This window comes from Molothrus aeneus, chromosome 29 (genome assembly GCF_037042795.1).
Source record: "Molothrus aeneus isolate 106 chromosome 29, BPBGC_Maene_1.0, whole genome shotgun sequence".
Lineage (NCBI taxonomy): Eukaryota > Metazoa > Chordata > Aves > Passeriformes > Icteridae > Molothrus > Molothrus aeneus.
The window spans coordinates 1232798-1259279 of NC_089674.1; the positions used below are offsets into that span (position 1 = coordinate 1232798).

Consider the following 26482-nt stretch of genomic DNA (forward strand, 5'->3'; position numbering starts at 1 on the left):
CACAGTGTCCCCACCCCTGGGACATTGTGCAGCACCTTCCCCCCATCCATCCCAGTCCAACCAGTGCCGGATGTGACAAAACCAGTTTAAATAGAAAGGGGGGAGGGGCACGGGGAGGGGGGAGGGGCACGGGGGGGCCGGGGGCGCTCAGCCCTTCCCGGAGCCCTTGTCCTTGTCCTTGTCCTTGTCCTTGTCCTTGTCCGTGTCCGTGTCCTTGAAGCCGGGGTTGCTCAGGCCCAGCCGTGTCCCCTGCACGGTGTCCCCTGGCGTGGCCTCTCCTGCTGGCACCTGCGGCGCGGGCCCTGCGGGGACAGCGGGCACCGTGTCACTGTCACTGTCCCCAGGCTGAGGGGACAATGGTGTCACTGTCACTGTGCCCGGGCAGGTGACACGATGCTGGTGTCCCTGTCCCCATCCCTGAGGTGACACAGGCCTGGTGTCCCTGTCCCTGTCCTTGGAGGTGACATGGTGTCACTGTCCCTGTCTCCATCCCCAAGGTGACAGACACGGTGTCCCTGTCCCCAGGAGGATGACAGTGTCCCAGTGTCCCTGTCCCCCGTCCTTGTCCCCAGGGGTGTTCCTGTCCCTGTCCCTGGGGGATGACACTGTCCCGGTGTCCCTGTCCCCGCGGTGTCCCTGTCCCCAGGGGTGTCCCTGTCCCTGCGGTGTCCCTGTCCCCGCGGTGTCCCTGTCCCTGCGGTGTCCCTGTCCCCGCGGTGTCCCTGTCCCGGTGTCCCTGTCCCCACGGTGTCCCTGTCCCTGCGGTGTCCCTGTCCCCAGGGGTGTCCCTGTCCCCGCGGTGTCCCTGTCCCCCGCGGTGTCCCTGTCCCTGGGGGATGACACTGTCCCAGTGTCCCTGTCCCAGTGTCCCTGTTCCGGTGTCCCTGTCCCGGTGTCCCCTGTCCCCGCGGTGTCCGTACCGATGTAGCTGAGCAGCACGGGCAGGAACGCCAGGCCGTGTGCCAGCCCCAGCAGGGTGACGATGAGGTTGAGGCGGAAGAAGAAGATCTGCACCAGGCGGGCCTTGGCGAACGCCAGCACCACCACGCCCGGCAGGTTGGTCATGGCCACCCCCGCCACCACCTGCGGGGACAGCGGCGACAGCGGCCGCGCTCGGTGACACCGCCCGGGCAGGGACAGCGGCCGCGCTCGGTGACACCGCCCGGGCAGGGACAGCGGCCACGCTCGGTGACACCGCCCGGGCAGGGACAGCGGCCGCGCTCGGTGACACCGCCCCGGCAGGGACAGCGGCCACGCTCGGTGACACCGCCCCGGCAGGGACAGCGGCCGCGCTCGGTGACACCGCCCCAAGCAGGGACAGCGGCCGCGCTCGGTGACACCGCCCCGGCAGGGACAGCGGCCGCGCTCGGTGACACCGCCCCAAGCAGCGACAGCGGCCGCGCTCGGTGACACCGCCCCGGCAGGGACAGCGGCCACGCTCGGTGACACCGCCCCGGCAGGGACAGCGGCCACGCTCGGTGACACCGCCCCAAGCAGGGACAGCGGCCCGCGGGGCCACCCCCGGACCAGGAGGTCCCACGGTGCCACCCCCAGCCCCAGGACAGTTTGGGGTCCCACGGTGTCACCTCCGGTCCCAGGAGGGTTTGGGGTCCTGCAGTGCCACCTCCCAGCCCAGGAGGTCCCCCGGTGTCACCTCCCACCCACGGGAGGGTTTGGGGTCTCCGGTGTCACCCCAGCCCCAGAAGGTCCCTCGGTGTCACCTCCTGGCCCAGGAGGGTTTGGGGTCCCGCAGTGCCACCGCCCAGCTCCAGATGGGTTTGGGGTCCCACGATGCCACCCCCAGGACAGTTTGGGGTCCCTCGGTGTCACCTCCCACCCCAGGAGGGAATCCCGCGGTGCCACCCCCACCCTGGCAGGGTTTGGTGGCCCGCAGCGTCCCCGTGCCCACCTTGCTGCCCATGGTGACAGTGGCCTCTGCGGCTCGTGCCACCCGCGTGGGCTGGCGGCTGCGGGTGAAGGCGCAGGTGATGTGGGACACGAACTCCACCAAGATGCCCACGGCCTGTGGGGACACCGGGCTGGCACCCCGGGCACCGCCTGTGCCCCCAGAGCCACCCCCTGTGCCTCCAGAGCCACCCCAGTGTCCCCAGAGCCACCCCCAGTGCCACCAGAGCCACCCCTGTGCCACCCTGTATGTCCCAGCTCCTGCTGCCACCTCCTGTGCCCACAAAGCCACCCTGTGTCCCACCTCACATGCCCGCTGCCACCCCGTATCCCCCGTGTCCCTGTGCCACCCAACGTGCCCCATGTCCCTGCTGTCCCCCATGCCACCCCCTGTGTCCCGCTGTCCCCTGTGCCACCCCCCATGCCCTGTGCCCCGTGTCCGCTCTGTCCCCTGTGCCACCCCCGTGCCCCATGTCCCTGTTGTCCCCCGTGCCCCATATCCCCGTGTGCCACCCCACACGCCCTGTTCCCCACGTCCCCGTGCCACCCCTGGTGCCCTGTATCCTCACTGTCCCCCGTGTCCTGTGCCCCATGTCCCCGTGCCACCCCCCGTGCCCGCACCGCCACCAGGTTGATGAGTGCCACGGCGTTGTAGGGCACAGCCCAGAGCGCCATGCAGCCCACGGTGCCCAGCAGGGCCATGGCGATGGTCAGCAGCGTGGCCAGGCTGGAGCGCACGTCCATGCCCAGCAGCAGGAAGGACACGGTGAAGGTGGGCACCAGGCACAGTGCCAACGTCAGCAGCCCCTCCAGCACCACCGTCAGGTACTGCTCGTAGTACACGTACGTCACCCTGCGGGGTGGCACCGCGCTGGCACCGGCCGTGGCACCGGGCAGCCGGGGAGGGGCACCGGGCACCCCAAAACGGGTACCGGGCACCGCAAAATGGGCACTGGGACCCCAAAACGGGCTCTGGGCATCGTGATATGGGCATCGTGACACCAAAATGGGCACTGGGCACCCCGAAATGGGCACCGGGTATCCCAAAATGAGCACTGGGTATTGTGATATGGGCACTGGGCACCCCAAAACGGGCATTAGGACCCCAAAATGGGCACCGGGACCCCAAAATGAGCACTGGGTATTGTGATATGGGCACTGGGCAACCCAAAATGGGCACTGGGACCCCAAAATGAGCACTGGGTATCCTGATATGGGCACTGGGCAACCCAAAATGGGCACTGGGCGCCCTGATACGGGCACTGGGACTCCAAAATGGGCACTGGGACCCCAAAATGGGCACTGAGTATCCCGGTGTGGGCACCCAACAAGGGCACTGGGGCACCCCCAGCACCCTGGCATGGGCACCCCTCACTGGGGCACCAACTCATGACTCCCAACAAGGGCACTGGGGCACTCCCTGCACCCTGGCATGGGCACCCCGACCTGGGCACCGCTACCTGTCCCCCCCCCCGGGCTGGCAGTGCCACTCACGTGTAGGGGAAGACGCGGAAGGCGGGGTCGGTGCCGGGCACGGCGCGCAGGGTGCCCGTGATGTGCTCTGCCAGGGCGCGGGCGGCACGCAGGGCACCCGTGTACTCCTGGGACGTGCGCAGCGGGCGCTGGTACGCCATGAAACGGGTGGCTGCGGGCACGGCAGCGTCAGCACGGGGCGGGGGGCACCGTGGGGACAGTGGCACCATGGGGACAATGGGGACTCCAGGGGCAGCGGGCACTCCAGGGGCAGCGGGCACTCCAGGGGCAGCGGGCACCACGGGCAGTGGGCACCATGGGGGCAGTGAGCACCACGGGGCAGTGGTCACTCTGGGGGCAGTGGTCACTCTGGGGGCAGTGGTCACTCCGGGGGCAGCGGGCACCACGGGGTGGTCAGCAGTCACCCCTGGTGGTCAATGGTCACCCCTGGAGGTCAGTGGTCACCTTGGTGGTCAATGGTCACTGCCAGGGTCAGTGGTCACCCCAGTGGTCAGTGGTCACCCCGGTGGTCAGTGGTGACTGCCAGGGGTCAGCAGTCACCCCAGTTGTCAGTGGTCACCCCAGTGGTCAGCGGTCACCCCAGTGGTCAGCGGTCACCCCCAGCCCCTGTGCCCGTGCCACTCTCACTCACCCAGGATGGTGCCATTGGCGTCCATGCTCACCGAGGTGTCGTAGGCGCCCAGGCCACTGCGGGGACACGGGAGGGTCAGGGGAGACACAGGGACATGGGGGACACAGGGTCAGGGGACACCCAGGTGTGCCCATGCTGGTGTTCATGTCCCTGGGTGTCACCACCGCCATGGGTGGCACTGAGCCCCGGGTGTCCCCACAAGTGGCACCCACCCTCGATGCCTCCACAGTGCCACCCACCTCTGTGTCCCCTTGGGTGGCATTTACTCCTGTGTGTCCCCCCGGTAGCACGCCCCAATGCCACCCCAGTGCCAGGGCAGTGCCACCATGGTGCCACTCACCCCTTGGGGCACTGCAGGGTGGGCCGGTCCTGCAGGAACCAGGGCAGGAAGCGCTGGAACTCCTCGGCCGTGGGGCGGCGCAGCTTCTTCAGGCACTGCCCCAGAGCACAGCTGGGGTCAGCTGTGGGCACACACAGGGGTCAGTGTGGGCACACACAGAGGGGTCGGTGTGGGCACACACAGGGGTCGGTGTGGGCACACAGGGGTCGGTGTGGGCACACACAGGGGTCAGTGTGGGCACACAGGGGTCGGTGTGGGCACACACAGGGCACACAGGGGCCACCACAGCAGGCACTGAGCTGGTGCATTGTGGGCATCATTGTAGGTACCCAATGACCACCATGGTGGGCACCCAATGGCCATGGCAGTGGACACTCAGTGTACATCAAAGGACAATCCATGGTGGGCACCCAAAGGCCATCATGGTGGGCACTCAATGGCCACCCAACAGCCACTGTGGTGGACACTCAATGTCCACCTAAAGACCACCATGGTGGGCACCCAATGACCACCCAACGGCCATCATGGTGGGCACCCAATGACCAACCAGTGGCCACCATGGTGGGCACCCAATGACCAACCAGTGGCCACCATGGTGGGCACCCAGTGGCCACGATGGTGGACACTCAATGGCCACCCAACAGCCACTGTGGTGGACGCTCAATGTCCCCCTAAGGACCACCATGGTGGGCACCCAATGGTCACGGTAGTGGACACGCAATGTACACCCAATGGCCCTCATGGTGTGCACCCAGTGGCCACCCAATGGCCACCATGGTGGGCACCCAATGACCAACCAATGGCCACTGTGATGAGCACCCAACAGCCATCATGGTGGGCACTCAATGGCCACCCCAACAGCCACCCAATGGCCACCCAATGGCCACCCAACGGCCCCCATGGTGGCACCCAACGGGCACCCAACGGCCCCCGTGGTGCCCACTGGGTGCCCCCAGCTCAGCCCCTGCCCTCGCTCACTGCTGGTGGAGGGGCAGAACTGGCCCTGGTGCTCCCCGCTCTGGTGGATGCGGCAGCAGCGCACGGTGGGGTTCAGCCAGTCCAGGAAATCGTCCAGCCACGAGGTGGCCGGGATGGCCAGGTAGGACCTGCGGAGGGCACAGGGGGCTGGCAGAGGCCGGGCACGGCCAGCTGGGGTCCCTGGGGGTGCCCGCGGGCACTCACACGTTGGGGAAGCGCGTGGCCAGCTGGATGCTCTGCGTCAGCGAGTTGGCATCGCAGCCCGAGCTGGAGCAGATGGCGTTGGTGCCGTTCTCCGAGGAGAAGTTGTACCCGCCCGTGGTGACAAAGTAGGTGGGGACACCCACGGCCAGGTACTGGTTCAGGGCCGAGTAGTACTGGAGCAGGTACGAGTCCTGGGGACAGCTGGCATCAGCGGGGCACAGAGGGGCACAGAGGGGCACAGAGGGGTCCCAGCGTCCCCGCGTGCCCCCATACAGGGCCATGCCACCCATGTGCCCACCTCAGGCAGTGCCAGCTCCTGGTCCAGCCCCACGGACACGTGGAAGAGCAGGAAGAGCCCAGCACAGGCCACGAACAGGAACAGCAGCACCTGGGGGGGGGCTCTGCTCAGGGACCTGGACCCCAACACCCCAGAGACGCCCCCGGGACCCTCAAAACCCCAGAGACCCCCTGGGACCCCAGAAACCCCCCTGGGACCCCCAAACCCCTCAGAGACCCCCCCCGGGACCCCCAAAACCCCTTCACACACCCCCAATACCCCCTGTGCCCCCCGTGCCCCCATCTTCCCAATTCCCCCTGTGCCCTCCGTGCCCGGTGTCCCCCTGTACCCCCATTGTCCCTCAATGCCCCCCGTGCCCCCTGTGACCCCCCTGTTCCCGTGTCCCCTGTGCCCCCATTGTCCCTCAATGCCCCCCATGTCTCCAATGCCCCCAATGTCCCCAATGCCCCCAATGCCCCCCATGCCCCCAATTGTCCCCCAATGCCCCCCATGCCCTCAATGCCCCCCATGTCCCCAATGTCCCCAATGCCCGCCGGTGCCCCTGATGCCCCCAATGCCCCCCATGTCCCCGGTGCCCCCCGGTGCCCCCGTGCCCTCACCACCGCGGGTCTCACGAGGGGGTGCAGCAGCACGGGGGTGTAGCAGCGCTCGAGGAAGGGGCGCAGCAGCCCCCGGCCCCCCCCGGCCGTGCCCTCCTTGCCTGTCCCGCAGCAGCAGCAGAGGTCGAAGCGCCCGGCCTGGGGGCACGGCGGGGTTGGCACAGGGGGGTTGGCACGGGGGGGGTTGGCACGGGGGGGTTGGCACGGCTCCTCCACAGCCCCCTCGTGCCCTGCGGGTGTGCCCTGCCCAGCCTGGGCACAGCCTGGGGACCCTCACCCACCCTGGGGGCTTCATGGGCACCCCGTGCCCACCCTGCAGACCCTCACCCACCTTGCCATGCCCATGGTAACCCTGGGGACCTCTCACCCACCCTGTGCCCACCCTGGGGATCCTTTCACCCACCCTGGGGACCCCATACCCACCCTGTGCCCACCCTGGGGATTCTCACACCCACCTTGGGATTCCCATGGTCACCCTGGGGTCCTCGTGCCCACCCTGTGCCCACCCTGGGCATCCTCACACCCACCCTGAGCACCCGCCCCGTGCCCCCTCCCCTCGCCCCGCGGTGCCCCCCTCCCCCCCCGGTGCCACCTCCTGTCGCCGCCTGTCGAGCGCCACCAGCGCCACAAACCCCGACATCTGCAGCACAAAGTCCAGCGCGATGGCGAGCGCGGCCGTCAGGGCGAAGGTGCGCACGGCGGGCATGGACGAGAGGGCACCTGCGGGACCCCGGCCACCCCCCGGGTCATCAGAGACCCCCCTGGCACCCCCCGGGCACCCCTGCGTCACCGGAGACCCCCCTGGCACCTCCTGGTGTCACCAGGACCCTGTGCCCGCCCCCCCACACCACCCCCCCACCCCGGCCCATGTCCCTGTGCCCACCCTGTGCCCCCCATATCCCTCATGCCCCCCAGCCCCTGTACCCCCTGTGCCCCCCATGCCACCGTGCCGCCTCCATGCCCAGCTGGCCCCGGTGCCCCCCATGTCCCGGTGCCCCCCCGGTGCCCGCGGTGCCCCCTCCTCACCCAGCAGGAAGCAGACGGTCTCGGAGAGGCTGCAGAGCAGCATGCTCGGTGCCACCTGTGCCAGCACCCGCCCCAGGTGCTGCTCCCGCGTCTCGCCCGGCTCCTGCTGCGACTGCTGCTGCCAGAGGGGGGGGTCGGGGGCGCCCAGGGGCACCCCCAGAGCCGGGGAACACCCTCAGAGCCGGGGGAGCCCCGCGGGCACCCCCTGCCCACCCGAGGGTGCCCATCTGCCCCACGGGGACCCCCATGGGAATCCCAAAAGTGCCCTCGGTGCCCCCCGGTGCCCCCATCCCCAAGGACAACTCCATCCCCTGGTGCCCCTCGGTGCCCCCAGTGCCCCCCGGTGCCCCCCGGTGCCCACCTGCAGCTCCTGCACGAAGATGAAGATGTTGTCGGCGCCCACGGCCAGCACGAGGAAGGGCACGACCTCGATGATGATGAGGGACGAGGGCAGCCCCAGCAGCGCCAGCAGCCCCATGGCGGCCAGCACGGCCCCCAGCACCACCGCGATGCCCCCGAGCGCCAGCGTCACCTTCGACTCCACCTGCGGCACCGCGGGTCAGCGCCCCCGGGTGGGCACCCCCGAACCCCCCGGGTGGGCACCCCCGAACCCCCCGGGTGGGCACCCCCGAACCCCCCGGGTGGGCACCCCCGAACCCCTCAGGCCGCTGCCACCGCCCCTCAGTGCCCCCGGGATCGCCGGGATCCGCCCGAACCGATCCCCCCCGAATCCCTCCGGATTTTCCCAAACTCCCCCGAATCCCCCCAAACCAACCCCCCCCCCCCCCCCCAATCCAGGGCTCACCAGGACCCTGTGCCCCCCTGTGCCACCCCCGTGTCCCCCGGGGCTCACAAGGTCCCTCTGCCACCCCCCGAACCCCTCAGGACGCCCCCAAACCGACCCTCCGAACCTGCCCTGGGCTCACCAGGTCCCTGTGCCCCCCGGTGCCCCCCGGTGCCCCCCGTGCCCCCGGTGCCCCCGGCTCACCAGCACCCTCCTCCAGGCCGTGTACTCGCCCAGGGCCAGCGCGATGTAGGCGAACACCAGCAGGTAACTGATGGCGAACACCGGCAGGTCCTCCCCGCTCGTGCGGTTGATCTCATCCTCCAGAGAGCGCTGAGGGGACAGCGACAGCCACAGCGACAGATGAGGGGACACCGGGGACACCGAGGGCACCGGGACATGGAGGGGGGACAGGGACATGGGGACACAGAGAGCAAAAGGGGCACTGGAGACATGGGGGCATAGAGGGGGGACAGGGACATAGGGGACACTGGAGGCACCAGGGGCATGGGGGACATTGGGGGACATGGAAGTGGCACAGGGACAATGGCGACACTGAGGACACGGAGGGGACATGGAGGGGGCATAGGGGCACAGGGACACGGGGCCACCAGGGACATGGGGGGCACAGGGACACGGAGGGACACAGAGAGGGACACAGGGGATACGGGGGAGACACAGAGAGGACACACAGGGGACAGGGAGAGGACACACAGGGACACAGAGAGGACACACAGGGGACACACAGGGGACACGGCGGTCACACAGGGACACGCAGGGGACACGGCGCCCACCTCGGCCATGAAGGTGACCGAGAGGTTGTGGCGGTGGCGCCGCTGGAAGTCGCGCACCACGCTCAGGAATTGCCGCTCCCAGCTCAGCGCCCACTCCAGGCGCGGGTCCCCCGCGGGGAAATTGTTCAGCGAGTAGGTGACAATGAGCGCCTCGGCCTCCGTGTACTCCGACTCTGCGGGGACACGGCGGTGACACCGCGGGGCCAGCGCGGGGGGACACGGCGGGGACACCCCAGAGCAGCCCCGTACCGCGGTATCCGCCCAGGGCGATGTAGGGGAACACGGGCCCGCCGTACTCGGCCATGCAGCTCAGCTCCAGCGCCGTGATGTCCTTGAAGGAGAGCGGGGAGCTGGTGGCGACAGGGCCGGGCCGTCAGCGGGGGCTGTGCCCGCCCGGCCCCGGCCCCGCGCCCGCTGCCACCCGCGGGGCACCCGGGCTGGCGTGGGGGACGTGTGGGTGGCACCCTGAACCCACGGGCAGGCACCCAACAGTGATGGGGACACGCGGGTGGCACCCCAGAGACACAGCCTGGCACCCAGCAGTGATGGGGACACGCAGGTGACACCCCAGAGACCTGGCCTGGCACCCAACAGTGATGGGGAACACGTGGGTGACAGCCCAACCCCTGAGCCTGGCACCCCACAGGCACCTGGACATGCTGGGGGACACAGAGGTGACACTCTGGGAGCGGTGGGTGGCACCCTGACACCCTGAGTGCCCCATGAGAGCACCCAAACCCCCAAATCTGGCATCCCACGGGTGCCCAGCACTCCACAGATGTCACCCCAGCCCCATAACTGGGCACCCCATGGGCACTGTGCCATGTCCAGCACCCCTTGGGGCACCCGAACCCCACAGCTGGGCATCCCACGCTGACCATGCCGCCCCCACAGAGGGGCCCCCGGTGCCCCCCGCCCGTGGCACCCACTTGACGCAGTAGATGAGGTGGTCGTGCCAGTCCACGGTGCCCTGCAGTTTGCCATCCTGCTGCCAGGCGCTGAGTGCCAGGCGGCTGCGGTTGTTCTGGAAGTACTGAGTGACGCTGGACACGGCGCAGTCGCCCACGCCGGGCGCCGTGGGGTTCAGGGGGGCGTAGCACACGTCCTGCAGGGAGACGTTCCTGCCCGCGCCCGCTGCCCACGCCGTGGTGCCCGCCAGCTCCTCCTGCAGCTCCAGCAGCGCCAGCAGCACGTCCTGGGCCAGCACCCCGCTGAAGTTCTTGGTGCCCAGCACCACCGAGTCGTAGGTGATGCCAGAGCGCCCCGGCGCCGTCACGATCACCTGGTTGGTGCGCAGGAAGGGCCCGAAGTGGCGGTCGTGGAACTCCTTCTCCTGCCTGGCACGGCTGCCCGGCGCCGACCAGAGCTCCACGGGGTCCGTGGTCAGCCGCAGGGTCACCAGCCCGGCCGAGAGCCCCCCGGCCACCGCCACGGCCACGGCCAGCACGGGCAGCGGCCAGGTGGCCACGGCGGTGCCCCAGCGGCGGAACGCCCGCTCCAGGCCGCGCTGCCAGGCGTCGCTGACCCGCTGCGAGCGCCCGCGGGCACGCGGCTTCAGCGCCACCTCGGCCGCGCCCCTGCGGCACAGCACGGCCGCCAGGAAGGCCAGGGCCAGGCTGGCGAAGAGCAGCACGCAGATGACCAGCACGCCGTCGGCGCGGCCGATGCGGAACGGCGGCGGGGGGTCGGCGGGTGGCACCACAGGCGGGCAGGCCTGGGCGCAGTCCTGGCACGAGCACGGCTCCTGCTCGGCGCTGGGCGCTTCGTCGCAGCCCCAGACGGGCGCGTCCAGCGGGGCGATGCCCTGGCCGGGCTCGGAGCCGTTGGGCAGCAGCTGGAAGTCGATCTGCAGCGGTGCCAGCCCGTTGTTCTTGTCGCCCTGGAAGTCCAGCCAGCGCTGGGCCGTGCACAGCTGGGCACCGTAGCGCCCGCACATGGTGGAGATGGCATAGCCGCCCGTGGCCGGCAGCCGCACGCCCTGGCACGAGGCGAAGGCGGCCTCGGCGTAGCGGCTGCGGTAGAAGAGCTGGTACTCCAGCACGGCCTGGGCGCCGGGCACCGCGCTGGAGTTGGTGACGCGGGTGACGTTGGTGAACAGGCTCTGGTCGGGGCTGCAGATGTTGTGGCAGTAGAGGTTGGCGAAGTTGCGGGCGCAGGATGGGCACCGTGCCAGGACGGCGCCCGACAGCTCCACGCTGAGGCGCAGCGCGACCAGCTGCCCGTAGCTGCAGCAAACCCGCGTGGTGTCGTTGTCCCCTCGTGCCAGCTCGGGGCACACCGTGCGCAGCAGGGACAGCAGCGCGCCCCGCGCCACCCGCGCCGGCGTGTTGGACAGGCAGGGCACCTTGGAGGGCACCAGCGACACGTTGACCTCGGGGTTGCGCCCGCACTCGCCGTAGAAGGCGCAGACGCCGGCCTGGTGCAGGGGGGTCAGCGATGGCGACGCCTGCGGGGACAGGGACGGGGGTGGTGGCACGGTGGTGGCACCTTGAGGGGTCGAGGGGAACCTGGTGGGTGCTGAGGAGGTGGCGCCACAGCTCTGGCACCTTTGGTTCTTCCAAACCACACCCAAATGGCACCCAAAGAGCGCCACGGCATCGTCCCCACGTTCTGCCACCTCCAGGTCCTCCAAATGTCACCCAAATGTCACCCAAAGGGCACCATAGCGGTGTTCCCCTCCATTCTGCCACCTCCAGCTCCTCCAAATGGCACCCAGTGGGCACCACAGCAGTGTCCCCACAGCTCTGCCAGCCCCAGTCCCCTCAAATGGCACCCAAATGTCACCAGTGGGCACCACGACATCATCCTCTCATTCTGTCACCTCCAGTTCCTCCAAATGTCACCCAAATGTCACCCAGTGGGCACCATAGCAGTGTCCCCATGGCTCTGCCACCTTTGGTTTCTCCAAATGTCACACAAAGGGCACCACAGTGGTGTCCCCTCCATTCTGTCACCCCAGTTCCCCCCAATACCACCCAAGTGGCACCTGATGGGCACCATGGAGGTGTCCCCCTGCTCTGCCACTCTCAGTCCCCCCAGTGTCACCCAGCTGTCACCTGGGTGCCACCCGAGGGCACCGCAAGGAGCGGCTCTGCCACTCCCAGTTCCTGCACATCACCCCTGAATGGCACCCAAAGGGCACCCGAGAGGTGTCCCCAGCCCTGCCACCTCCGAATGCCACCCAACGGGCACCCAAAGGGCACCACAGCACTGTCCCCCTCAGCTCCTCGCAAATGTCACCAGGTGGGCACCACACCGGTGTCCCCTCGGCTCTGCCACCCCCAAACCTCCCGAGTGCCACCCAAATGCCACCAGGTGGGCACCACACCGGTGTCCACCCCCAAACCTCCCGAGTGCCACCCAAATGTCACCAGGTGGGCACCACACCAGTGTCCACCCCCAAACCTCCCGAGTGCCACCCAAATGTCACCAGGTGGGCACCACACCGGTGTCCCCCCAGCCCTGCCACCCTCAGCCCCCCAAATGCCGCCCCACTGTCACCGCACCGGTGCCACTCCCCGTGCCCGCCCCGCGTCCCTCCCAGTGCCACCCGCGGTGTCCCTGTCCCCTACCAGCGCCAGGAGCGCGGCCAGGAGGGCGCCGGGCAGTGCCAGGGAGGCGGCCATGCTGGCAGGGGTGTCCCCAAGTGCCACCCGCGCCTTTAAACCCGGGCAGGGCAGCGCTGGCCTGATGGCAGCGGGACCAATCAGCCCCGGGCCGGATCGATCATTAACCCGATCGATCGATCGATCCGGGCGGGGCCGCCGGGCGGGGCGGGGGCGGCGCCGAGCGGGCACCGGGGGGCACCCACGGGCACCGAAACGGGGACAAAACGGGGATTTGGGAGCTCGGGGTGGCACTGGGTGGCATCAGGGATGCAGATTTGTGGAGAAAACGGGGATTTGGGAGCTCGGGGTGGCATCAATGGGCATCGAAATGGGAGAAAACGGGGATTTGGGAGCTCGGGGTGGCATCAAAATGGGGACAAAACAGGGATTTGGGAGCTCAGGGTGGCATAAGGGGGGCACCCACGGGCACCCAACTGGGAATTTGGAAGTTCGGGGCGGCATCGGGGGCACCCATGGGTGCAGATCTGGGGATAAATCCGGGAATTTGGGAGCGTGGGTGGCACAGGGACATCATCCATGGGCACCTGTGACAGTGACAGTGCCACATCCTGGGGGTGATGCCCTGGTGTCCCTCATGCTGTGGGCAGCGACCCGGCTGTGCCAGGGTGGTGACAAAGCCATCCTGGTGCCATCCTGGTGTGCCAGGGCCACCACGGTGCCCTCTGTCCCAGTGACATCCCAGCAGTGCCACTGCCACCGCAGTGCCATCCTGATAAGTGACAGTGCCATCCCCATGCGACTGTGTTGTGCCAGCCCCGTGTGACAGTGCCATCCCAATGGTGACAGTGCCATCCCAGTGCCACCCGGTGCCCTCTGTCCCCGCTGGGTTCAGAGCCTTGGACCCCGCTCGGTGCCATGCCTGTCCCTGATGTCACCAGGGCGGGGCAGTGCCACACCTGTCCCCCACCCCGGGGCCCGGTGCCACCCCCGAGCCCGTGCTGGGTCCCTGCGGTGTCCCCAGGGGTGCCATCCCCTCGATGCCATCGGTGCCACCCCCGCGGTGTCCCCAGGGGTGCCACTCCTGGGTGTCCTTGTACCGCTGTTAATGGCCCTGGTGGCCTTGGGGACAGTAAGGGGGGACAGATAACGGGGGACACAGATAACGGGGGACACTGCCCTGGCACTGCCCTGGCACCTTTGCCCACAGCAGCGTCACACACCTGTCCCTGCTGTGTCACTGTCACACACCTGGCACCGCGCCCAAGGGACACCAGGGGACACCGGAGCGGCTCCTTGGCACCTTTAATTGTCACCAACCCCGGGGCGGGGGGCACAGCATGGCCGTGGTGGCCTCAGGGTGGCACAGGGGGTGACAGGTGGGCCCCTAGGCTGGCACAGGGGGTGGCCACGGTGACCCCAGGCTGTGCCCAGCAGGGGCTCAGAGGGTGACACCAGTGTCCCCAGGCTGGCACAGGGGGTGTCCCCAGGGGCTCGGGGGGTGCCCCCAGGTGTGCCCAGGTGGCTCAGGGGGTGCTCCCAGAGGTGCCCAGGTGTGCCAGGCTCTCAGGGGGTGCCCAGGGCTCTCAGGGGGTGCCCCCAGGTGTGCCCAGGTGGTTCAGGGGGTGCTCCCAGAGGTGGGCCCAGGTGGCTCAGGGGGCACCCCCAGAGGTGCCCAGGTGTGCCAGGCTCAGGGGACGCCCACTGCCTCAGGGGGTGCCCCCAGGCTCTCAGGGGGTGCCCAGGCTCTCAGGGGGTACCCCCAGGTGTGCCAGGCTCTCAGGGGGTGCCCCCAGGCTCTCAGGGGGTGCCCCCAGGTGTGCCAGGCTCTCAGGGGGTGCCCTTTGCCCCCCGTTTGTTCCCTCGCCGGGTGAATCTGAAGCTCTGCAGGGGATTCCCGGAGCCGCGGGGCTGAGGAAAAATGGGGGGGTCAGGAGGGGTTTGGGGGAATTTTGGGGGGTCAGGGGGGCTCTGGGGTAACCTGGGGAGGTTTTGGGGGTTCAGGGGGGGGTTTGGGAAGGATTTGGGGGAGTTTGTGAGGAGGATTCGGGGGAATTTGGGGGAGATTTTTATGGGGGATTTTGGGGGTTCAGGGGGAAATTGCGGGGGGGGGATTTGGGGCTTCAGTGGGGATTTTGGGGTTCAGGGGGTTTGGGGGGATTGTGGGGAGAATTTAGGGGGCATTTGGGGGAATTTGAGGGTTCAGGGCTTTGGGGGGACCTTGGTGCCCCCCCCCCCCCCCCAGCAGGACCCTGAGGAGTGCAGAGGGGGGAATTTAGGGAGGATTTGGGGGGAATTTTGGGGGGAATTTGGGGGATTTTGGGGAGGGAATTTTGGGGATGGAATTTGGGGGATTTTGGGGGAATTTGGGGGAGGGAATTTGGGGAATTTTGGGGAGGGAATTTGGGGGAATTTTGGGGGGGGAATTTGGGGAATTTTGGGGGGGGAATTTGGGGGATTTTGCGGGAATTTGGGGGGAATTTGGGGGAGGGAATTTGGGGGATTTTGCAGGAATTTTGGGGGGGAATTTGGGGGATTTTGTGGGGGAATTTGGGGTCCCTCACCTTCTTCCCCCCGTGCCGGGCTCCAGCCCCTCGGGGCCCTTTCCTCTTTTTGGGGTTGGGGTCAGCAATGCCGCGGAGACTGGGGGGCACTGGGGGGCACCAAGGGGGTTAATGCACCCCAAAACCCCCCCTGCCTGCCCCAGTCACCCCATTTCCTACCCCAAATCACCCCTGGGCCCCAATTCACCCCATTGCCCACCCCAGGCCCCAATTTCCCCCATTCCCCCCCATTTTAATCCCATTTCCCTCCATTTTTTCCCCAAATTTTCAAAAATTTTCCCGTTTTCCCCTAATATTTCCATATTTTCCCCATTTTTCCCCAATTTCCCCCTTTTTTTTGCCCCGTTTTGGTACCCAGTGGCCCACGTGGGGCTGACCCCATTCCCACTTCCCCGCTTCCCCATTTCCCATTTTTTTCCCCAGAATTTCAATTTTTTTTCCCATTTTTTCCCCGTTTTTTTCCCCAGATTTCAATTTTTTTCCCCATTTTTTCCCAATTTCCCCCCTTTTTGCCCCATTTTGGTACCCAGGTACTCGGGCACGTGGCCCAGGTGTGGCTGCACGTTGGCCGGGTGCAGGGGCCGGTCGTGCCTCAGCGCCTGCAGGTCCCGGGGATTGTCCTCAAAATACACCTGAAATTCATTAATTAACCCTTAATTAGCCCTCAATTAGTCCTTAATGAATCCTTACTTGAGAATTAATCAATAATTTGTTAATTGCAGCAGGGAAATCCCTCCCCCGGAGTCATTAAAATGGCAAAAATCAGGTTAAAATGGAGGGGTTGGGGAGGAAATCCCAAAAGGATTTGGGGTTTTTTCCCCATTTTTGGGGGGGGGATTATCCCCAGTTTGGGGTTTTTATCCCAATTTTGGGTTTTTTAATCCCATTTTGGGTGTTTTTATCTCAATTTTTGGGTTTTTATCCCCATTTTAGGGGGTTTTTATCCTAATTTTGGGGGTTTTATCCCCATTTTGAGTTTTTTCCTAATTTTAGGGGTTTTTATCCCATTTTTTAGGGATTCTATCCCCATTTTGGTTTTTTTATCCAATTTTGGGGGTTTTATCCCAAATTTTAGGGGTTTTACCCCAATTACCCCAATTTTGTTTGTTTTTGTTTGGTTTTTTAATCCCATTTTGGGGGTTTTATCCCAATTTTGGGGTTTGTGGGGTCTCACCTTGAGCTTCTCTGAGTTGAGCAGCTCCTGGCGCAGCTCCCGCAGCCGCGCCTCGCGCACGGCCTGCTTGGTGACAGCACGCATGGCGTCCTGGGGACAGTGGGGACATTGGGGACATTGATGGGACATTGGGGACATTGGGGACAGGCCTGCTTGGTGACAGCACGCATGGCGTCCTGGGGACATTGGGGACATTAATGGGACATTGGGAACATTAATGGGGCATTGGGGACAGGCCTGCTTGGTGACAGCACGCATGGCGTCCTGGGGACAGTGGGGACATTGGGGACATTGATGGGACATTGGGGACATTGGGGACATTAATGGGACACTGGGGACACTGGGGACAGGCCTGCTTGGTGACAGCACGCATGGCGTCCTGGGGACATTGGGGACATTAATGGGACACTGGGGACATTAATGGGGCATTGGGGACAGGCCTGCTTGGTGACAGCACGCATGGCGTCCTGGGGACAGTGGGGACATTAATGGGGCATTGGGGACATTAATGGGGCATTGGGGACATTGGGGACATTGATGGGACATTGGGGACATTGGGGACAGGCCTGCTTGGTGACAGCACGCATGGCGTCCTGGGGACAGTGGGGACATTAATGGGGCATTGGGGACATTAATGGGGCATTGGGGACATTGGGGACATTGATGGGACATTGGGGACATTAATGGGACATTGGGGACAGGCCTGCTTGGTGACAGCACGCATGGCGTCCTGGGGACAGTGGGGACATTAATTGGGCATTGGGGACATTGGGGACATTGATGGGACATTGGGGACATTAATGGGACACTGGGGACATTGGGGACAGGCCTGCTTGGTGACAGCACGCATGGCGTCCTGGGGACATTGGGGACATTAATGGGACACTGGGGACATTAATGGGGCATTGGGGACATTGGGGACATTAATGGGACACTGGGGACATTAATGGGGCATTGGGGACATTAATGGGGCATTGGGGACATTGGGGACAGGCCTGCTTGGGGACAGCACGCATGGCGTCCTGGGGACATTGGGGACATTAATGGGACACTGGGGACATTAATGGGACATTGGGGACATTGGGGACAGGCCTGCTTGGTGACAGCACGCATGGCATCCTGGGGACATTGGGGACATTAATGGGGCATTGGGGACATTAATGGGACACTGGGGACATTGGGGACAGGCCTGCTTGGGGACAGCACGCATGGCGTCCTGGGGACAGCATTGGGGGCATTAATGGGGCATTGGGAACATCGGTGGGGACAGCAGGGACAGGCCTGTCCCCTCAGTGTCCCCCTGGCGTCCCTGCTGTCCCCTCAGTGTCCCCCTGGTGTCCCCTCACCCTGCAGCGGTACCGCAGCGTCTCGATCTCCTCCATGCGGAACTCGTAGGGCTGCAGCATGGACTGCCCGTTCTCTGTGGGGACACGGGGCCACCTCAGTGCCACCTCAGTGCCACCTCAGTGTCCCCAAAACCCCTCAGTGTCCCCCAAGGCCCCCAGACCCCCCCAGAGTCCCCAAGTGCCACCTGCTGCCAGCGTGTCCTCGATGCGCCGCAGCCCCTCGAGCTCGTCGGGCAGTGCCAGCGTCAGCGCCGTGCCAGGGCTGTCCCCACGGGCTGTCCTGGGGACAGGGACAGTGTGGGGACACCGTGGGGACAGGGACACAGGGACCATGGGGACAGGGACACCCTGGGGACAGGGACACCCTGGGGACAGGGACAGTGTGGGGACAAGGACACAGGGGCTGTGGGGACAGGGACACAGGGATCATGGGGACAGGGACAGCAGGGACCGTGGGGACACCCTGGGGACACCAGAGCGTGTGGGAACACCCTGAGACCCCTGGGGACACCCAGGTGACCCTGGTGACGCCGTGGTGGCCCCGGTGCCACACCTGCCCACGCGGTGGATGTAGGACAATACCGAGATGGGGACATCGAAGTTGTGACCCCCAAAGGCCCCGGTGACCCTGAGGACACAGTGGTGGCCCCGTGGTGGCCCCGGTGCCACACCTGCCCACGCGGTGGATGTAGGTCTCCACCGAGTTGGGGACATCGAAGTTGATGACGGCGGCGACGTTCTGGAAATCGATGCCACGAGAGACCCCGAACTCGGGGTCCTGGGGACACTGCGGGGACTGTCCCTTCTTGTCACCCTTCTTGTCACCCTTCTTGTCACCCTTCCTGGAGCAACAAGGGGACGGTCAGGGACAGGGGGACACCGCAGGGACTGTCCCTTCCTGAGGGCACATGGGTCTGAGTCGCCAGTGCCACCCCACTGTCCCCAGGCTGACCTGGCAGTCCCCAGTGTCCCCAGTGTCCCCAATCTGACCTGGTTGTGCCCAGTGCCACCCCAATGTCCCCTGCTGCCCCCAGACTGACCTGGCTGTCCCCTGGCTGTCCCCTGTGCCACCCCAATGTCCCCAGTCTGACCCGGCCGTGCCCCCCCTGTGCTGATGGTGCTAGGACGACTCTGGCTGTCCCCAGTGCCACCCCAGTGTCCCCAGTGCCACCCCAGTGTCCCCAGTCTGACCTGGCTGTGCCCAGTGGCACCCCAGTGCCCCCAATGTCCCCTGTGCCACCCCAGTGTCCCCAGTGCCACCGCAGTGTCCCCAGTGTCTGACCTGGCCGTGCCCCCCCTGTGCTGATGCTGCTAGGAGGACTCTGGCTGTCCCCAGTGCCACCCCAGTGCCCCCAATGTCCCCAGTGAGACCCCAGTGTCCCCAGTGTCCCCAGTGCCACCCCAGTGTCCCCAGTCTGACCTGGCTGTGCCCAGTGCCACCCCAGTGTCCCTGCTGCCCCCAGACTGACCTGGCTGTCCCCTGGCTATCCCCAGTGCCACCCCAGTGTCCCCAGTGCCACCCCAGTGTCTGACCTGGCCGTGCCCCCCTTGCGCGGGCGGTGCCGGGGGGGCTCTGCCGGCCCCTCCTCATCGGTGGCCACGATGTAATCGTAGAGACCCCGGTTAAACTGGGCAATGACGTGGCACCTGTGGGACAGGGACAGCTCAGTGCCACCTGGGACATCCCCAGTGTCACCAGGCACCTGTGGGACAGGGACATCCCAGTGTCACCAGGCATCCGGGACAAGGACAGGAACTGAGAGCACAAGCAAGAATTCCCACAAGCCCCACCCCACAAGCCCCACCCGCACTCACCAGGACCTCACAGGCAGCAGCAGGCTGAATTCAAACGGGAATTCCCATCCCATCCCATAATTCCCAGCCCGTTGGGAACTGAGGGCACAAATGGGAATTCCCATCCCACCCCATAAATCCCACCCCATTATCTCCCCCCTCAGAAACCACTAGGATCAGGTGAAAACCCAGGAATTTAGGACTCAAACGGGACTTCCCATAAACCCCATCCCATAAATCCTGCAGGACTCACTGGGATCTCACAGGCAGCACCAGGTTGAGGACAAAACCAGGAAATCCCATAAACCCCATAAATCCCCTAGGACCCACCGGGAGCAGGCAGGCAGCTGTGGGTTGAGGACACAAACGGGAATTCTCACCCCATAAATCCCACCCCATTCTTTCCTCTCAGAAACCACTGGGATCATGTGAAAACCCAGGAATTTCGGACTCAAAAGGCAATTCCCACAAAGCCCACCCCACAAACCCACCAGGACTCACCGTGACCGGGCAGGCAGCTGTGGGTTGAGGGCACAGGCAGCGATCCCAAACTGCTCCAGGAAGAGTTTGACCCTAAAAGCCCGAGCCAGGCTGCCCACGAAGAGCAGGGCCCGGCCCCGCAGCAGCCGCAGCTTCAGCAGCGCCGCCAGCAGCAGGAACTTGTCCTCCTCTGTGGCACAGCACAGCTGGAACTGCTGCAGCTGGGAACTGCCCGGGAGACGGGGCTCGGGGGGCAGGACATGAACCTGGAATGGGGATTTGGGGTTAAAATCCCAAAATGGGCATTGGGGAACTGCCAGATCCCAAATTGGGCATTGGGGAACTGCTGCAGCTGGGAACTGCCCGGGAGACGGGGCTCAGGGGGCAGAACCTGCACCTGGAATTGGGGATTTGGGGTTAAAATCCCAAAATTGGGCACTGGGGAACTGCCAAATCCCAAAATGGGCATTGGGGAACTGCCCGATCCCAAATTGGGCATTGGGGAACTGCTGCAGCTGGGAACTGCCTGGCAAATGGGGCTCTGGGGGCAGAACCTGCACCTGGAATTGGGGATTTGGGGTTAAAATCCCAAAACTGGGCACTGGGGAACTGCCAAATCCCAAATTGGGCATTGAGGAACTGCCAAATCCCAAATTGTGCACTGGGGAACTGCGAAATCCCAAATTGGGCATTGAGGAACTCCTGGAAATGGGAACTGCCCAGGAGATGGGGCTCTGGGGGCAGAACCTGCACCTGGAATTGGGGATTTGGGGTTAAAATCCCAAAACGGCCATTGGGGAAGTGGAATTCCCAGGGATGGGAAATGGAGGATGGTGTTCCCAAACTTTGGTGTTTTCTGGCCCCAAACCTGCTCCTAGACACACAGTGTTCCCAAATCCCGGTGTTTTCCATCTCTGTGCCCACTGCAGAACCCCCAAACCTCACTCCAGACCCCCCAAAATGCCCCAAATCCCCCAGATTTCTCACGGGGTTGTGCAGCACCAGCTCCTGCAGCGCCTCCAGCTCGGGGTTCAGGGTGGCCGACACCAGCAGGGCCTGGTAGATCTTGGGCAGGTGGCTGGGGGGGCACGGGGGGTCAGGGGCACCCCAACCCCCCCCCCAGGCACCCCAAAATTCCTCTGAGTGCCCCAGAATCGCTCAGAACCCCCATAACTCCAGCGCCCCCTAAAACCTCTCAGGGAACCCCAAAATCTCAAAGACCCACCCATGTCCCTCCCATTGTCCCATTCATGTCCCCCTGACTGTCCCTGTGTCCCACCCTGGACCCCTGCACTGTCCCTCCATGTCCCCTTGGTTTCCCCCCCTGTCTCCCCTGCCTGTCCCCGGTGTCCCCTCCCATTGTCCCCCCTACTGTCCCTGCGTCCCCCCCATACTCCCACATTGTCCCGCCATGTCCCTCTCTGTGTCCCCCCCATGTGCCCTGGGTGTCCCCTCCCTGTCCCTCCAGTGTCCCCCCCACTGTCCCACCTGGCTGTCCCCTGGGTGTCCCCTCCCATTGTCACATTGTCACCCCCACTGTTCCCCCTGGTTGTCCCCTCGCTGTCTCCCCAGGTGTCCCCCCAGTATCCCCTCCTTGTCCCCCCGTGTCCTTCTCTGTGTCCCCTCCCTGTCCCCCCGTGTCCTTCTCTGTGTCCCCTCCCTGTCCCCCCATGTCTTTCTCTGTGTCCCCCCATGCCCCCTGGGTGTCCCCTCCTTGTCCCCCGGTGTCCTTCTCTGTGTCCCCTCCCTGTCCCCCCGTGTCCTTCTGTGTCCCCCCACGTCCCCTGGCTGTCCCCCGTGTGTCCCCACCAGAGCAGGGCGCGGATGTCGTCCCCGAAGCCGAAGGACAGCAGCAGATCGGCCTCGTCCAGCACCAGCATCTCCAGCCAGGGCCGCAGTGCCAGGCTGTGCCCGGCCACGTGTGCCAGGACACGGCCTGGGGTGCCCACCACGATGTCCGGCTGCTCCATCAGCACCGGCCTGGGGACAGCCAGGGAGGGGTCAGGGACATTGAGGGGACACCCAGGGCATTGAGGGGACACCCAGAGAGGGGTCAGGGACACCCAGGGGACACCCAGGGAGGGGTCAGGGACACCCAGGGGACATCCAGGGCATTGAGGGGACACCCAGAGAGGGGTCAGGGTCAGGCTGTGCCCGGCCAGGTGTGCCAGGACATGGCCAGGTGTGCCCACCACAGCGCACCAGCCTGGGGACACAGGGGGGCAGCTCAGGGACACCAGGGTGTGGCTGGGGACACCAGGGGGTGACTGACCGCTGGTCAGCGAGGTCCGAGTGGCCGCAGAGCTCGGCCACGCGCAGCTGGCGGGCGCAGAAGGCGGCCAGGCGGCGCAGGGTGTGCCCCACCTGCCGTGCCAGCTCCGCCGAGGGCACCAGCACCAGCGCCCGCACGGCCTGGGGCACGGCTGGGGACGCCTGGGGACACACAGAGGACACTGGGGTCACTGGGGTCACTGGGACATCAGCCCTGCCCCGCCCAGGGCACCGCTGGGGACACGTGGGGGACAGCAGGGTCAGCCCCAGTGGCCTCCAGTACACCCTGGTGCCTCCCAGTACACCCCAGTGCCCACATACCCGCCGGTGCCCCCAATCCCCCAGTTCCCCCAGTTCCCCCAGTACCTCTTTGATGCCCAGCAGTTTGTGCAGCACGGGAGTCCCAGTTCCCCCAGTACACCCCAGTTTCCCCAGTACCTCTTTGATGCTCAGCAGTTTGTGCAGCACGGGCAGCCCGTACGCTCCCGTTTTCCCCGAGCCCGTCCTGGCCCGGGCCAGCAGGTCCCGGCCCTCCATGGCCAGCGGGATGGCGCGGGCCTGGATGGCCGTGGGCACTGCCCAGCCCAGCTCCGCCACCGCCTGCGGGCACAGCGATGGCTGTCACCATGGGGACAGCGCCATGGTGACAATCCCAGTCCCCAGTGTCCCCTCATGGACACACCCTGCCCATGGGGACAATCCCCAGTGTCCCTCCACCCCAGGGGACTCCGGTGTCCCCTCAGGCCCCCCACCCCTGAAGGGACACCAGTGTGGCCGTCCCCTCCCCTCAGAGGGATCCCAGTGTCCCCGTGCCCTCAGAGGGTCCCAGAGCGACCTCACAACCCCCGCGCCACCCCGGTGTCCCCATCCCTTCTGCCCCCGATCCCTCCCCTCAGAGGAACCCCTCACCCCTCCCGGCACCCCGGCAATGGCTGCCCTCCAATCCCCCGCTCTCCTCGGCCGAACCCCTCCCGGCCCCGTTCCCGCTCACCCTCAGCAGCCGCCCGTCCAGCCCCATGTGCTCGAATCCCTTCGCTTCCATCTCTGCCGCCATCTTGGCCCCACCGCGCACGCACTTCCGGCAGCGAGGCCCCGCCCATCGACTTCCGGTGGCGCGCCCAGAGCGCCCCCTGGCGGGGGAGGACTGACAGCACCCCCGACACACCAAAATCCACCCCGGGGTGAATTTTTGGGGTGAAAACGCCCGGTTTTGGGCAGCAGCTGAATGCTTGGAGCGCCACGACCCACTCCCCACCCCAAAAACGTACCGACAACTCTTGGTGGAACAAAAAAAAACCTTTATTTCCCCCCCCCCAAAAAAACAACCTCGGGGGGTGGCCCCTCTCTGCTCCCGCCATGGCAGGCAGGGCACCCGAAAATCCGCAGGGAGCACCCCAGGGTGGGTGGGATGGGTTTGGGGTCCCAGAAGGGATCCAGGATGGGGGTGGGTTTTGGGGTACTCCCTGGGGTGAGGGTGGATTTTGGGGTGCCCCCCGAGGGGGTTTTGGGGGACTAGACAAGTTTCTTGGCCTCGAAGAAGCTCTTGAGGTGCCGCATCTGCCAGAGGCCGGTGAGGATGAGGATGACGGTCTGGGCGATGGACCACCAGAGCACGCGCTGGTTGGTGCTCTCGCTCGTCATGCGGAACCGCTCCTCCCGGTACTGAGGGGAAAAACCCCAAAGGTTCACCCCAAAATCCCATAAATCCATGCCAAAATCCCATAAATTCACCCCAAAGCTGCAGGTTCACCCCAAAGCCCCATTTATCCACCCCAAAACCCCACAGATTCACACCAAAACCCCAAAAATTCATCCCAAAACCCCACAGATTTACCCCAAAACCACATGAATTCATGGTTGAATGAATTCATTCATTCAACCCCACAGATTGACCCCAAAACCCAGTGGATTGACCCCAAATCCCCGTGGATTCACCTCAAACCCCACGGATTCACCCCAAAACCCCCAAAGACCCCTGGTGACCCCAAAGCCCGCGGTTTGACCCCGAAAGGTGCCCGCTGACCCTCTGGTAGTTCTGCTCCTTCTGGATCTGCTCCACCTGGTCGAGCAGCTGGCGCGCGCGGAGCTGCAGCTCCGTCAGCTTGTCCTTGGCAGCGATCTCGGGGTAGTTGTTGGTGTGCTCGCCCACCTGGATGTCCAGGTGCACCCGCTGCAGGACAGGGCACGGGCTGGCACCGGGGCTGGCACCAACCATGGCACCAACCATAGCAACAACCATGAATCCAGTAATGGCACCAACCATGGCAAGCTGGAGCCGTGGTGTCAACCATGGCTACAACCACAGCGCCAAAAATGGCTCCAACCATGGCTCCAGCCATGGATCCAGCAATGGATCCAACCATGGCACCAAACATGGATCAACCATGGCTGCAACGATGGCTCCAATCATGGCACCACCCATGGATCCAACCATGGCTCCAACCATGGATTCAGCCATGGATCCAACCACGGCACCAACCATGGCTCCAGCCATGGATCCAGCAATGGATCCAACCGTGGCTGCAACGATGGCTCCAACCATGGCACCAACCATGGATTCAGCCATGGATCCAACCACGGCACCAGTAATGACATCAACCATGGCACCAACCATGGCACCAACCATGGATCCAACCATGGATCCAACCATGGCACCAACCATGGATCCAACCATGGCACCAACCATGGCACCAACCATGGATCCAGCCATGGATCCAACCATGGCACCAACCATGGCACCAAACATATCTCCAGCCATGGCACCAACCATGGCACCAGCACTGCACAGCCACAGGGAGGGCACACAGCTGTCACCAGCACTGGCACTAGAGCTGGCACGGCCTTGGGGAGAGCACCAGCACTGGCACATCCCCAGGGCTGGCATGGGCTGTGGGCACAGGGCTATCCCCAGGGCCATCCCCAAGGGTGTCCCCGGGCCGTGCCAGGCTGTTCCAGGGCATTATTACCAGCTTGCCCCCAGCGAACAGCGCCATGCGGGTGGAGTTGGAGTGCAGGCAGATCTGGTGCTCGCCCGGCGTGTGCGACGTGAACGTGAAGCGCCCCTCGGAGCCGTACTGCCGCGACATCACCACCTGTGCCAACGGGGACAGCGTCAGGGCCATGGGCACCAGGGCACTGCCACCAACACCCCCAGGGCACTGGGGTATGGCCACAAGCACCACCTGTGCCAACGTGGGGACAGCGTCAGGGCCACGGGCACAGCCACTGGCATCTCGTGGGGACACTGTCACTGCCCTGGGCACTGGGGCACAGCCTGGGGATTGCCCAAACCCCACCCAGGGACCCCTCCCCATGCCCAGGGGGGCACCCAAATCCCCTCATGGACCCCTCCCCATGCCCAAGGGATGCCCAGGAACCCCTCCCCGTGCCCACGAGGTGCCCAAACCCCCCTCACCTTTCCGTCGGGGTCCTTGACCTCCACGTGCATGCCCAGCCCGGGGGTGGAGGGCAGGAAGGACTCGGACTGTTTGTCCCACAGCTGCGTCCGGTAATTGCCTGGCACCGAGCGAGCACAGGGGCTCAGAGCCGACCCCTGTGCCCGGTGGGCTCTGATCCCCCCCGAGCCCCTCAGTGGTTCCTCCCGCTCCCCGTGAATCCCCCCGGTGGTCTCTCCCCTTACCCCCCGCCATTCCCAGTGGTCTCTCCCGTTCCCCCCTCACGCCCCCCGCCATTCCCGGTGCTCCCCGCCGCCGCCCGCACCGATGACCATGGTCTCGTCGGGGATCTCCTCGATGAAGCAGCGCTTCTCGGTCTCTCCGATGTGGAAGTAGAGCCCGTGCGCGCTCCAGCCCAGCAACAGCACTGCGGCCATCGCCGCCCTCAGCGCTTCCCACGGCGCCGCCATGGTCCCTCCTGCCCTCCCACCGGGGGCTCTCTACGCATGCGCCAGCGCCTCACCCTGCTCACCTCGCATGCGCCGCACCCTCAGCGCACGCGCAGTGCTGCCCTCGGCGCCCTGTTAGCGCCTTGCGGCTTCGCGCCTCGCTTTACGCATGCGCAACACCCACGGCCACTCAGCGCTCCCCACGCCGCCCCTGCGCGCTTCCCGCCGCTCCCGCAGCGCGCATGCGCGCCCGCCGCCGCGGTGGCGCAGCGGGGAGGGCGCCGCTCTCTCGCTGCTGAGATCATGAGTTCGAGCCCCGCCACAGCCATCGCGGGGGTCTCTGTGTCCCCATGCGTGTCGCGCTGTCACTTCCCAACCCCCGGCATGTGT

General features: G+C 65.5%; 3 protein-coding genes across 3 annotated transcripts; all 3 read right to left on the reverse strand.

The window, feature by feature from the left end:
- Positions 1 to 147: 147 nt before the first annotated feature.
- On the reverse strand, positions 148 to 12679 carry NPC1L1 (NPC1 like intracellular cholesterol transporter 1). Its single transcript, XM_066567346.1, has 19 exons — positions 12626 to 12679; positions 9983 to 11499; positions 9303 to 9403; positions 9054 to 9226; positions 8464 to 8592; positions 7837 to 8019; positions 7476 to 7593; positions 7042 to 7169; positions 6450 to 6587; positions 5851 to 5940; positions 5553 to 5743; positions 5349 to 5476; positions 4371 to 4491; positions 4031 to 4086; positions 3400 to 3550; positions 2527 to 2758; positions 1910 to 2023; positions 921 to 1083; positions 148 to 302 (listed from the first exon to the last, which is right to left on the reverse strand). Exons 1-19 carry the CDS (start codon positions 12677 to 12679, stop codon positions 148 to 150), a joined length of 3942 nt encoding a protein of 1313 aa, XP_066423443.1.
- Positions 12680 to 13907: 1228 nt separating this feature from the next.
- On the reverse strand, positions 13908 to 23316 carry DDX56 (DEAD-box helicase 56). The gene is made up of 14 exons (XM_066567285.1): positions 23240 to 23316; positions 22687 to 22848; positions 22250 to 22410; positions 21787 to 21957; positions 20965 to 21055; positions 19999 to 20243; positions 19237 to 19350; positions 18375 to 18545; positions 17889 to 17983; positions 17704 to 17777; positions 16358 to 16447; positions 15710 to 15815; positions 15184 to 15272; positions 13908 to 14530 (listed from the first exon to the last, which is right to left on the reverse strand). Exons 1-14 carry the CDS (start codon positions 23300 to 23302, stop codon positions 14450 to 14452), a joined length of 1713 nt encoding a protein of 570 aa, XP_066423382.1. The 5' UTR covers positions 23303 to 23316; the 3' UTR covers positions 13908 to 14449.
- A 213-nt stretch (positions 23317 to 23529) lies between these two features.
- TMED4 (transmembrane p24 trafficking protein 4) lies at positions 23530 to 26154 on the reverse strand. Its single transcript, XM_066567286.1, has 5 exons — positions 25969 to 26154; positions 25664 to 25764; positions 25215 to 25340; positions 24272 to 24418; positions 23530 to 23910 (listed from the first exon to the last, which is right to left on the reverse strand). The coding sequence occupies exons 1-5, from the start codon at positions 26111 to 26113 to the stop codon at positions 23761 to 23763; spliced, it is 669 nt and encodes a 222-aa protein (XP_066423383.1). The 5' UTR covers positions 26114 to 26154; the 3' UTR covers positions 23530 to 23760.
- Positions 26155 to 26482: the final 328 nt, after the last annotated feature.

Bases quoted from the DNA above. Each gene is read 5' to 3' on its own strand.
- DDX56 (XM_066567285.1), bottom strand. From the start codon at position 23,302: ATGGCGGCAGAGATGGAAGCGAAGGGATTCGAGCACATGGGGCTGGAC. The intron at 21,056-21,786 runs GTGGGGACACAC...GTGCCCCCCCAG, and splicing joins GACATCCGCGCCCTGCTCTG to CCACCTGCCCAAGATCTACC. The intron at 15,273-15,709 runs GTACCAAAATGG...GGTGCCCCCCAG, and splicing joins CCACGTGCCCGAGTACCTGG to TGCCCCCCAGTCTCCGCGGC.
- NPC1L1 (XM_066567346.1), bottom strand. From the start codon at position 12,679: ATGGCCGCCTCCCTGGCACTGCCCGGCGCCCTCCTGGCCGCGCTCCTG. The intron at 4,087-4,370 runs GTGAGTGGCACC...GTGTCCCCGCAG, and splicing joins ACCCTGCAGTGCCCCAAGGG to TGGCCTGGGCGCCTACGACA. The intron at 1,084-1,909 runs GTGGGCACGGGG...CTGTCCCCGCAG, and splicing joins CTGTCACCATGGGCAGCAAG to GTGGTGGCGGGGGTGGCCAT.
- TMED4 (XM_066567286.1), bottom strand. From the start codon at position 26,113: ATGGCGGCGCCGTGGGAAGCGCTGAGGGCGGCGATGGCCGCAGTGCTG. The intron at 25,341-25,663 runs GTGAGGGGGGTT...CCGTTGGCACAG, and splicing joins TCAAGGACCCCGACGGAAAG to GTGGTGATGTCGCGGCAGTA. The intron at 23,911-24,271 runs GTCAGCGGGCAC...TTTTCCCCTCAG, and splicing joins AGGAGCAGAACTACCAGAGG to TACCGGGAGGAGCGGTTCCG.